Here is a 13,375-nt window from a genome sequence, read left to right on the forward strand (position 1 = left end):
AAACCTAATGCTCTTCACTATAACAGGTAACCTCAGTTTTAGCCAGACTTGCTATGCATTACTACGTGACTGGTTGTTCTCTACAACAACCAAAGGCTGTAACCTCAAGATATCATCTATTCGACCAGTGAAGTACATGGCTGTCAAACGATTTTGCATTAATGCCAAAACTGCACAGAGAAAAGACTAAATGAATAACTTTAAAAATTCATACATTATTAAAGATATAGTGTAAAAATATGATATGCCCATATACCAAACTATATACTGTGAGTGATGTAACTACAGCGTTCGTAGTCGAATATTCCAATAAATGTATTAGTACTTGATCTTCCTATATATTAGTATGCTGTACTCTATAAAACAAGTAAATCTAAAATTACTTACCAGATTTCAATGCTTTTCTGTGCATAAACTGTTTATAGCTAAAAACTTCCTGTAATTTGACGAACCCTCTAATTACTGTTGTTTTGTGTAACCTCTTTAGAATCCATGTGTATTAAATTTTTATTTTTTGTACTCGTAGATCATTGCAAAATCAATTTTCAGCTCTTTGAAAGGTATCTGCAGATTTAGTAAACGTTTCTATTTAAAGGTACACAAATGTATAGGATGAGAGAGCTTAATTAGATATTATAGAAAAACAAGCACAGATATAAGTAAGATAAAACTGTTAGAAGTAGCTGTCAAGATGAACACCATTGAATGTGTGTCTTACATTGAAATATCAATAAGAAACAAACAAATGTTCTAAAATTTAATGGCCAATTGGTAATAAAAGTCGTGTTTATACATTTTCACCAACTTTTCCTGATTGTAATTCGATAAAGATAAAAATGCATTATTAAGAACATTTCTGAGGTGTCTTTTGATCACAAAGATGTTGCCCTTCAAACAGGGGACCTCTGCCAATGTGAATATCACTTTAGAGGGCAATATGGATGTTTAAGGGTTAGGAGGTGATAGATAGAAACGTAGGTTAATTCTGAGTTAAAAAAATATACAGAATCATACTAATGTAAACAGATAAAAGTGTTTAGTACAAAAATGTATCAAAGGCTTTATTTGCTAGTGGATTCCCATTATAAACTATACTGACAAATAAATACGTGCTAGGCCCTTCATGGTAGGAAGTTTACTAGTAGATTAATACATATGCTATGAAGCTGTAAGACATTACATCAAATATGTTGGTCTGTTGGAAATGGTTCATAAATGTTAGGTGGGTGTACTTTCAATCAAATGCTTGTCTCTAAAATTCCAGATTTCAGACAGCTGTATGAAATGATCAACCACACCTCCATGTCCGGCTTTTGGTACTGATAAATTGCCAGTGTTATTAGTAGTGCAAGCTTAGTTTGACAATATGGTGTTATCAGGGGTCCCAGTTTCACCATGTTCTATATCACAAGTAAAAACTTCTCCGTAACATGTTCGTCGTACTTTGTAGTGCTATCTCGACAATGCATTTCCCATTGCTTTTTTCTGCTTAGAAAACATTCGAGTCGCACTGTTATTTATTTCAAAAGTTGATGGGGGCATTTACCCATCTGGGTGGTGTGTCTACAATTGTGTGAGAATTTACTCAGCTGAAAGTTCGTGGGATTTTTTCAGCCACACCACAATCAAAAAAGCTTTGATTTTCTCTTTATCAGGACCAATATTTTTGGAGTCATACCGAGCACCAAATTTTGGATGCCTATTCCTTTCAAGTGCACATTCGTCTGTATCTCCAATGTTTGAAATGTCAATTATACTAGCTAAACCAATCTCCCAACTTAATATGACACTTTGGGAGCTAGTAGAGCACATCTCTGCACAGGTATTGGTTAAAGTGCACACGTTTTGACCCTTTTCAGAGTGTCATTCAACATGATTTTATGTCTTGATGTCAGAGTTATCAACTATTCATTTAACCCTATATTACTCATTTAGCAACAGCTCATGGTAGAGGAGAGTAAATACCAGATTTGACATAGACAAATACTGTAGATATGCATTTTGGGGGTTCTAGAGGTTATGCAAATGCAAACTGTATGATGGATAAAAGTTTTTTTTTTGTCACACAAACATCACTTTGTACTCTGACTTGTCAGAATCTGTACCAGACTACTGTTAATTCACAGTCGTATCTTGAGTACAAATACTTGTGTAAGATATCCGAGTTGTGTGTGTACAACAGATTTATAAATATTACTACAACCTTACCACACTTTGTGCAGATGCATGTAATAACTTCGGAATTACATTCCATCTCCAGTACAGGGTTAGCCCAATGGACCAACCCCAAGCACATTCAGTTAAGCCTCTTATACACTTTTGACAAAAATACACACACACAAAAAAAGTCCAATGATGAAAGTCATATTTGTTTTATGTGATTTCACAGACAGTAACATAGCTTAGCAACAGTGCAAATGATTTTCAATTTAAAAGTTGATTTACGCTCAGGAAGCAAACATTTTAGTCTTTTTTTTCTTCTCAATTGGAAAAAAAATATAATTACTCAAGTATTATTTCAGAAGTTGTCACATGTAACATAAGTTCGGTCCAGGTACATATTCATCATCTTTCATGGCAGCTTGATTAGCTACTGCACTGGTTTTGAATAACAGTGATGCAAGAACACTGTTCTTCCCGTTTTTTTTTTATTTCTATGGGACTGATCTAATTCAGGGCAAAAGTGAAAAGTTCTTATAAACCGTAGGATTTAATATAATCCTTAGCATAGTTAGTTTCTGGTCTGTATTAGCTGAGTGTTCATATTGTGAACTAACATATTACATCTTGTTGCTGATGAAATGAGAAAAGCCAGCTGTTTGCAACAATATATCATTTTTCACCGCTTTTTTTTTACTGTAGTGACATCCAAATATTGTTTTTGTCTCAAAGCAAAACATCTGTTTGTAGTCTCCATTTCTTTATATTGAGTGTAATTTTATTCCCATGCATACAAATTTTCCAAACCTTTTGTTAATTACGATCTTAAGGACTTTTCTACTGATCCAGTTTTTACAGATAAATAACACAGGTTCAGTGTGTTCAGTAAACAGAGATACATGGCATTGTTTCTTCCAACATTAGAAGAATTAAATTTGATATTCAAAATTCTTGTACACTTTAAATAAACTCGTATTTCAAGTAAAGATAAAAACAAAGTAAAACAGTTAAAAAAAAGGTGACAAACTGATTAACAAATTTACAGATTCAACACAAAATATTGTTGTACAATAGTCCACCAATTAGAGAGAAACGTTGAAAGATCATAAAAATAATAAAATATAAAGATTAATGCTTAGAAAATCATATGGATGTTCTAAATCATTAACTCATATTTCTGTAACTTTTTTTTTTGGTTTCTTACACATTATTATTGTCAACTCCACAATTAACTTTTATGCACTATTACATCTATTACATCTATTAGATCTAAACACATTGTTTATATTATTGCTTTGAGTTATTCTCGTTTTGAGTTGAACTGATGCGAGTCAAGATATGCTTCAATTTTCTTTATTCATAAAATGGAACAATAATTCAGATTTAAATGGTATTATCTAAAACCCCAAGTAGCATACAGTATAAATTTCATAAGGCATTACCGAATATTATAAAAGGTCCTTAAAATTTTTTTGATGAAATACGAAAATATTATAGTCCTCCTACTATGAGTGTTTTCCACCAATAAATCTTCAGTTGTATATGAAGTTATACTTAAACAACAACAACAACAAGTGCAAACTTAGAAGCATCTGCTATAGTTATTCATATTTTTTGATACTGCTAAAATTATATGTATATTGATAATAAGTTCAGAAACATCCAAACTTTTCTCCATATTTTTGTACTAATTCCAAATTAGCTTTAAAATACAATTTGCCTATACAAGTTACACGACAGCTTTGAACTTTCGCTAAACAGGACAGCGTTTAATTCACTCTAAATTTTTCTACTTTTAAATTTTATGGTTTTCCAAACTTAAACTCCATCATCTTTCATCAATTAACCATTTTAAATTAATTACACTTCAGTCATTGAACAAGATGGACGTTTTCGGATCTTTTTATGAAGCATATTTCGATAACTTTATAGTTTCTTCCCATATTGTTACAAAAGTGAACTTCACGACAAAAAATCTTATCACTGTAGCTCTTGTAAAGCAATTAAATTACAGTAAAACAAAGGCTATGTTGATTGGTATATTTTATTGACTTTTAATAAGATAAGAATTCAAACATATAAAATCCTACTTTTTCTAACTACTAGAAATTGTTTGACTACGTTGTAAGTGTTTGTAATTTACTCTAAATAAATTTGCAAATTATCATAAAACATAAGAAATTGTAATGAAAAGAATTAACGACACATCTAAATCTTATTTTTTTCTATTTAACAATGGTTAAGAACTACAGCTACATATAGACTATGTAGGTGTTTAGCACATACAATATTTTAAAATATTTTCCAAGGACAGAAAGCTTGCCGAGAGATGTATATGATTCATTCCTTTCAAAAAATGACATTCGTACAATTATGAAGTTTTTCATCTGCAAATGATGTATAAAAAAACAGAGATAATCATTAACTAGATCTCCAATGTATGTACTTTGATAGCTACTTGAGATGAACACACAAGATAAACAAATACAATCTAATACTGTAAAAATTAACGAACATAATCACATAACGAGTCTTAGTCACTTAAGTTATCATCATCTATTTCTTCAACTTTTTCCGGCTTCTTGGTCGGAAAAGTTAAATTTCTCCAGCTCATAGGTTCTGCCTTCTTCATTTTAATTTCTACTTTGCTTCCCAGAAAGATGACAGAGCTTTTCTCTACATCAATTACCTGAGGAAAAATGTTTTTCATACAAAAATATTGTTCGCAAAATACTTATATACCTACAATTTGCTGAATTATTAATTAATTTTACTGCCAAGGCTTAATTCTTAGTTGGCACTGGATATAGCAAATATAAACATTTTATTAAACTTTTTTTTTTTAAGTTCTCATAATTACAGAATATCCATTGTGCTTAAATTGATGCTTTATATACATAGCTTGAAATAAGTAATGTATAAAAAAAATCCAACTTTCTGGATAAGAGAGTCTTGTATGTTAAAAATTAGCAATACTGGTGACATAAATCAGTGATATTATCCCAATATTACTAATAAAATTTACCACTTTTCGTGATAATGTTTTCAATTATATGCAAATCATGCAATACCTTGAACTTCTTGATTGTACGTAACATACCACAGACTATTAAGCCTATAGTCAACTGGTAGCATTAGCAATCAGCATTCATTCACGAGACAAGTAAACCAACCCTTTAACTCATCTAGGTATACTTACCCCTGAAAGAATTAGCTCCATGTCAAATACCTCTCTTTCTTCTCCAAATATAATGTACATACGAAGCTTGACAGGGTTGGCTTCTACAAAGGAAAGGTCAGGATTTGGGACTTTAGAGTAGACTGTCACAACAACATAAGATCCAGTTTGGTGCCAGTCATATCGACAGGATACTTTATTCTCCTGAGTGCTCTGTGGAGACGAAACTAACGATCAGTTTGCCTTCTCCATAAATTAATCTATACTTGTGAAATCATATATAAATGTTTTCCTGCTCAAACGTTAGTCATAACTTTACATTTTATTACATAAACATGCTCACCTAATAAAGTGATGACTTGTTAAATTATGTACTATAAATATTTTTCTGACAAAAAAGTATTAAACCAAACAATACAACGAGAGGAATCAATAGATTGAAGCTCAATATCAAAAATCGTTGATTTATTAAAATCTTCCTCTCAAGTTCACATCCAATCATTATAAAGCAAGAAAAAATTAATTGTTAGAGCAAACTTCCAGGATTTGGAAGATAAATCAAAATTACTTAATAAATAAGAGATATTTTAGTCTATACCCACACCCTCAGTTTTGTTTTATAGCTAACAGAATCAGTTTGAAGTGGAATTATAACTTGTGTATGTAATTAACATTTATTATAAAAACATCTAAGCAAATTAAAATTACTGAGTTTAACAACTTTATTAAGTCTACCAAATGTATTTTTAGGCTTAAACATCCAAACTGTGTGAAGAAAGTTGTTAAAGATAAGCAAATTAGTTAAACGTAAAATTCATAATTTCATTTTAATTTATCAATAACCAAAGAAATATTTTTACCATAGCAAAAAAAAACAACAAACATTCTATATATTTTATATGTGGATAAAAAATTTGGAATAGAATTAAAAAAACAATTTTTTTTCTTATTCTTCTAAAATATCTGAAGTTTGATAGTACCTTATAATTCATAAAAGCACTATAATGTTTTGTTCTACAGTGGCAAAAAGGCCCAATAATTAATAGTTTAGAAAGCATTGTGCATACAGACAAGAGATGTGTAGATATGAGTAGCAAATAGTCACAATGAAAATAAGCAAGTTATCAAAAATCAAATTGAACTAATCATTTTGAAAATTAACTAGTCAAGCTACCAGTAAATTACAAACCCAAAAATTCATAAATTAAATTGTTGCATTAAATCAGGATTCATTTGGTTGGTTCTGAATTACGAGCAAAGCTACACAAAAGCTATCCGTGCTAGTCGTCCCTAATTTAACAGCGAAAGACTAAAGGGAAAGCAGCTAGTCATCAACATCCACCACTAACTCTTGGGCTACTCTTTTACCAATGAATAGTAGGATTGACCATCACATTATAATGCCCCCACAGCTGAAAGGGCAAGCATTTTTGGTGGAATGGGGATTCAAACCCGCAACCCTCAGATTGCGAGTCGAGTACTGTAACCACCTGGCCATGCCGGGCCAAGTCAGGATGGAAATAATCTGGAAATAAATAACAAAACCACATGTCAACACGAGTAGAATATTCATTATACCCTAAAATATATGAGCTACTTGCTACTATGTTTTTAAGTCCTCGAATAGCGAGCAGGTGCCAGGAAAACTGGAAGTCGGTTAATGTTACTCCAGTTTTCAAAGGACAAAAATTGTTCCAGTAATTATAGATCTTTAACTCTTACGTCAGTGGTGGAAAAGGTTTTAGAAAGACTGCTGGTTGTGAGGAGAATGATACTGCTTTACAAAAGGAGTTAGGTCATATGGCGAGTAGACAAATAAATGGCAGATGGCTTTTAATCAAAATAAAAGCAACGTAATACAAACGAGATATCACAATTTGAATGATTAGAATAATTTTGATGAAAATAGCCTTAACAGTGTCACAGAAGAAAAAAAAAAAAAGATCTTGGTAGTCTGGTTCATCAGTCTCTTAACCTGCTATTGGCAGGGTAAATAATATTTTACATTATATCTACAGAAATAATGAATATAGAGAGACGGGCTTCAAAGATTATACCTAGGATGGAGAGGTTCTTATACAACGATAGGTAAAGATCTCTACGCTTGTTTTCTCTTGAGAGTAGAAACCAACATTTTATGGTGGTGTTTAACGTTGTTAAGCTTTTTTCATATGTAATGCTGAGACTAGGTGACACAAATACAAATTTTGGCAGGGTAGAAGTCATCTTCAGCTAAGACAACTTTATTTTTCTAACACGGTGGTTGGCCTCTGGGTCAGGTTGCCTTCAGATGTAATAATGAGTATAAATATAACACGTACACCACAAAAATTTGCTTTTTTTTTCAAAACATTCTCAAAAGTTTAAGGATTGTTACCTAGGACTCAGACTTTGATCAATTCTGTACTTAATTTCTCAGACATTTTGTTGTATATTTCAGTAAATTATTTAAATATGTTAATTCAATAGAAAAAAACAAACAAACATTCTCTATAATGTATGATTGTTTCTTAGAATTATTGATGTACATCTAACGTTTTGTATTAATTAAATTTTCATGACTATGGTCAATGAACAAAGACTATAGAAACAAGAATCTTACATCATAAAAAAATTACCTTTTTTTTAATCCAGACATGATTACCAGTTGTACAGCCTTCCTGCTCTAAGAAACTTTCAAAATCTGTTGTCCTTTTTGTGCAACACGACCAGAATTTCATCCTGAAAAACAGATAATGAATTCATTACAATCACGCTTCACATCAAACACAATTCTACTTAAACAACAAAAAATCCTCTAGAAACTAAAAAAACAAGCTGCTCTAAGCTGTTTTACGATTACATATAAAAAATAAATAAATGCTGACTTTATGTTGAGTTACACAGTTTGGAAACTGTGGCTTTAAAGAGGGTTACTGAGTTTGAAAACTGTGGCTTTATGGAGAGTTACACAGTTTGGAAACTGTGGCTTTATGCAGAGTTGCACAGTTTGGAAACTGAGGCTTTATGGAGAGTTACTGAGTTTGAAAACTGTGGTTTTATGCAGAGTTGCACAGTTTAGAAACTGTGGCTTTATGCAGAGTTGCACAGTTTAGAAACCTGTGGCTTTATGCAGAGTTACACAGTTTAGAAACCATGGCTTTATGTTGAGTTACACAGTTCTGAAAATGTGGCTTTAAAGAGGGTTATTGAGTCTGAAAACTGTGGCTTTATGGAGAGTTAAACAGTTCGGAAACTGTGGGTTTAAAGAGAGTTACTGAGTTTGAAAACTGTGGCTTTATGCAGAGTTGCACAGTTTGGAAGCCATGGCTTTATGTTGAGTTACACAGTTTGGAAACTGTGGTTTTAAAGAGTTAAACAGTTTGGAAACTGTGGTTTTAAAGAGTTAACAGTTTGGAAACTGTGGTTTTAAAGAGTTACTGACTTTGAAAACTGTGGCTTCAAAGAGAGTTACTGAGTTTGAAAACTGTGGCTTTAAAGAGAGTTACCGAGTCTGAAAACTGTGGCTTTATGCAGTGTTGCACAATTTGTTAACTGTGGCTTTAAAGAGAGTTAAACAGTTTTTTTTTAACTATGGCTTTATGGAGAGTTACACAGTATGTTAACTTTGGTTTTAAAGAGAAATAGTTTAGAAACTTTGATTTTAAAGAGAATTACACAGTTTTTGATAACTTGATACTGAAAACTGTTCAGAATAGGCCAAAAACATTTTGCACACAGGACAGACAGGTAAAACCAGGGCACCAACTACACCATTTGAAGGGTAGAATTTACCATAGTACATCAGATCTAAACAATTTGTGAACTTGATTTGTAAAAAAAAAGAAGAAGAAGAAAGAAGCAGATTTGGATGCTTAAAGCTTCTGTTAAACATCTGCAGCAATCTGTGGGAAGTTAGTTATTCCTTACAAAATGAGGAAATGAGTAAAAAAAAGAACAGGCTAACAACTGGATTTACTGTGGATGGCAAGTTTAACACTTATCTCTGAAACTTACAAACCAGTCCACCATAATGGTTTCATGAACAAAAAAAAATAAAACCCAAGTTGTCTGAATTAAAAATTTCTACTATTGAAGAAATAAAAAAAATGGAATTTTTACTCTATACTTCAAAAAAGCAGTCAAAATTTATAGTGCTTAAAAGGTTAGATTATATAAAACAACAATTTGACATATTTTCATACAACTGTTCACGAAAGGAGCCAAAACTAAAGTGTCACGAATCGTGTTAAAATTATCTTTTGTTACTAGAACATGCATGTTAGGTTGCAAGTTCCAGGTGCTGTGTTCTTGAGCAAGATACTTAACCCTAATTGTTCCAGTCTAAGTATCTGCATGACCGTTACACCAGCTGTTAGCTGGGGGTTAACCTGTGATGGACTGGCATCCAGTACAGGTGGAATGCATCACCATATTCATAATTTATTTTCTTGTGCCAATTAAGCCAGAGTTCAGCATTAGATCCTATGTGACATCTCGGCATGGGAGGAATGTGACCTTTTAACCTGACATAAGTGTTATTTTTAACAGCAGTAACTAACAATGGATGAGTTTACTACACATGGGAATAAAATTACTTTTTCATTGACTTATTAGTAGTAATTTTTAGGTTGAAGATCTTCTTACGGTTTAATAATGTCGGTATGTGATCATTAGAGAGACATGATCGGAAATTTCAAGACACAAGGTTTTCTTATTATGCTCAGCGGTCCAACTGTTGTTGTAACCTCTTTTAACTTTACTCTTATAATTCCATTAAGAGTAACAAATACCTTCAAACAACTTGCTGCAAAGTCAATGGTAATTTAGATGTGGAACATTGGGTTCTGGAGAACCTGCATTTCTTCCACGTTAGGTTTATAAACAGAGGTAAAATTTTACAGATGGTGCATCTCTACAGTCGTGCGAGTTCTACTTCTGCAAGTACCCCTCTTTAACTACACTTTACCCTTCCAACACTGGGGTTTGCTTTCTATTTTTTTTGCCTGTCTTTTATGTCCAATATTTTGTTTTTGGCCTTGCTGTCTGAATAAAATTAAAATAACAAAGTTAAGGGTACTGTTTTTTATGGTCTCTTTCCTTTAGATGTTAGAATTAATATTTGTAACCACAAGCCTCTCAGTGACTCAGATGTAAGCTTGAGATCTTGAGTTTGATCCCTGCAGTGAGTACAGCAAAGTCAGCCTCTTATGCAACTTTGTGCATTATTTCACAAGATACTACAAGAAATGCCATATCTTATCTCAAAATTATCTTGGAAAATTGGTTTCACCCGATTTTTCTTTAATCAGATATTTATGAGAAGACTACACTTGAGTCAATCATAATCATTATTCTACCTTTTAGCAGGGCTTGACATTAACTTTTTCACCATGCTGACCATGGGACAAGTAACAAACAAAATTTACCAGTCCTGTTACGTTTTTGACCTGTCCTCGAATAAATGATCTCTTTCATATTCTTGATAAAAAAAAAGTATAAAGTCATCAATTTCATGATATTTAATTTTGGTTTAAGCTTTTTAAAAATAAAAATTGTGATAACAATAATACAGTAACTACTCTTCAATGTATAATTATTGCTGTTTATAAAAACAATTAAAATGTATGAAAAAAAAATTGAACTAGATTTCTGTAAACACAATAGTTTACATAATAAACATTATTTTGTACACAGTTTTCTCGATACAGATATAATACACGAATGCAATCAGTCATTTTCTTAAATGGTAAGCAGATGGTAATCATAATCATCATTTAGTTCATGCTGTTCAATAAACTTCACTCTTATCTTCCACTTCACCTTTGTCCACCACAACTGAACAATTGTGGCTAGACGATAATCATCAATATCTGGTCTTTCAATTGTTACCATCATCAAGAGATCTACTGCGTCTACTTCTTGGAAGGATCTCCCATCTGTCTTGGCTCTGAAGTGTGGTAAAACCTCTCTTGCCCACTTAAGAGGACACTAGAATCAGAAGAACCACCTCAAAGACCATGAGAATGTTTGGTAATTTCTGCTGGTATACATTTTTGAAACAAAGTGCTGATAGTTAGATCAGGTGGAGAGGCCTTCCTAACGTGCTGTGCTGTTTTGTATTTTGGTGCAAAATAACCCTTCACTTTCATCCATTAAATTGCCACTTTGGTGACATCACAGCCCATGAAGTGCAGCAAAGTGTCAAAGTTTTTTAACCAAAATATCCACAGCTACACTTCCATAGGTATTAATTTTGTGCCCAGTCTTTCAGGTCTATAATCAGGTCTCAAACTTTTAATTCAGTTGTTCTTGAATCCTTTCAATAAAGTGAGCAAAAGGCTGCTCATACTCAGGTCTTATCCGACAGTTGGATTCCTCCATACATTCCATTTGGGGCAACTTCCTGCAGGAACTGCTGCTGACACTGGCCTGGCCGCTGTGAAAGTGCAGCCATCTCAAGATTGGCAGTTTCTAGGGCATCAAGAACAATCAGCTGCAGTGGTACTAGGTTCTTAAGGCACAAGACTCACTGTTGAAAACATCTGGTAGAAAATGCAACATTCTGAAGTCTTTCAGTAATCTTGCAATGTATTTAGCTCTTTCTTTTACTTTGTCAGTACCCTGGTGATTGGCATATTGAAAATGTTGAAAATTCCCAGAGCCCTGTTGATGTGTGGCACCCATTTTGTGCCACTGAGCCAATCTGGTTTGAGAACACCCTCTTCTAAAACATCTGCCAAAGCTGTGAACTCACGTAAGGCTTTAGGTGAACTATGGTGATGTTTATATATTTTTTGTAAGATGTCCCAAACATTTTTTCAATTCTTCATACTCTTTTACTTGCTGAGAGCACATCAAAACCCAGTCTGTAGCTTGCACAATATAGATATGTTCATGACCATTTTTCTTATTCTTGTAGCAACACGATTTTTTTTTTTATCTTAAATTAACCGAAACGCCATCTCACGCCGCACCAACTACTTTGCCTCTCCAATCAGGACCCACCACCTCTGTGAAGGTACTGTCTGTCACACCAAAAAACACCATTAGCATAAACATGTGCCAGTTCTTTGGTCTTGTCATAGTGACTTACTGGAACAACATTTTCCACAATTTTAACATATATTACTTCCAACTCTTGAATACTCTCATGAAACATTACGCTAAATGCACATGCATTTTGAAGTTTTTTGTCAAGGGTAATGTAGGTGCTAAGCCTGAAAAAAATAATTTTAATGGCAGATAGATATTGAGAATTTTATCATAGCAAGGACTAAAAGTCTTTTGTTTTGTGACCGATTCTATAAAGTAAGTTGGTGGTATAATATGCAGGTGATTTTAAACTTTAATAAGCCTGGATCATAAACTGCCGACAATTTTGATCGGTAATTCACTAAACATGCACTCGTGAATATGTAATAAACGAAGTAACTGTGATATATAATTATTTTAATATATAAAACCATATAATTAATAAAAAAAGATAATCTTTACTCAATTTTAAACTAAGCCAGCAACGAAACTAAATACCTGTTTTTATTGGCATGGCTTAATTTAAAGGTTTAGTGGACGATTTACTCACTATGACACTTTCTATTAAAATCGTGTTAAAAAACGCGATCCATGACAGTTCTATTGCTGTCATTCATTTCCCTGATGTAACTCGATTAGTTTCACAAGCAGGCTTGATATGGACACAAGATTCCCAATGGCTTATAAAATTCACTTTTATATGAAGTACAACCAGTCGATCTTTTATCAGTAATATCTTGTGCTTGTTGACAGACAGTATAAATCATACTTATGTCAGTGTCCTCTATGCCCTAAAACTCTTCTTTCCGTGATGGCACAAATATGTCTTCATTTTTTCCTGATGATACTTTTCTTTCCTTTCAGGCTATGATGCAGATGATAACAATATTCTTGCTTGCCCCCCCCCCTCTAAAAATGTCTGTATCTATGTTTACTTATTTTTCTTCAGAGCACTTGTCATCGGGGATTTGAAGAAAAAAGAACAAAGTTCACACATGTAGAAAAAAGAACCCACTGTCACAT

General features: G+C 32.9%; 1 protein-coding gene across 1 annotated transcript in view; it reads right to left on the bottom strand.

Annotated features, from left to right (window-relative positions):
* Positions 1-3,497: 3,497 nt before the first annotated feature.
* Positions 3,498-13,375, bottom strand: part of LOC106461259 (cysteine and histidine-rich domain-containing protein 1-like) — a 31,733-nt gene continuing 21,855 nt past the window's right edge. Inside the window, exons 8-10 of the mRNA XM_013921066.2 lie at positions 7,957-8,059; positions 5,360-5,551; positions 3,498-4,849 (exon numbers count right to left, since the gene is read on the bottom strand). Coding sequence (XP_013776520.1) covers positions 4,694-4,849; positions 5,360-5,551; positions 7,957-8,059 — 451 coding nt within the window. The 3' untranslated portion in view covers positions 3,498-4,693. The remainder of the gene's footprint in view (positions 4,850-5,359; positions 5,552-7,956; positions 8,060-13,375) is intronic.

This window comes from Limulus polyphemus, unplaced genomic scaffold (genome assembly GCF_000517525.1).
Source record: "Limulus polyphemus unplaced genomic scaffold, Limulus_polyphemus-2.1.2 Scaffold922, whole genome shotgun sequence".
NCBI classification, from domain to species: Eukaryota; Metazoa; Arthropoda; class Merostomata; order Xiphosura; family Limulidae; genus Limulus; species Limulus polyphemus.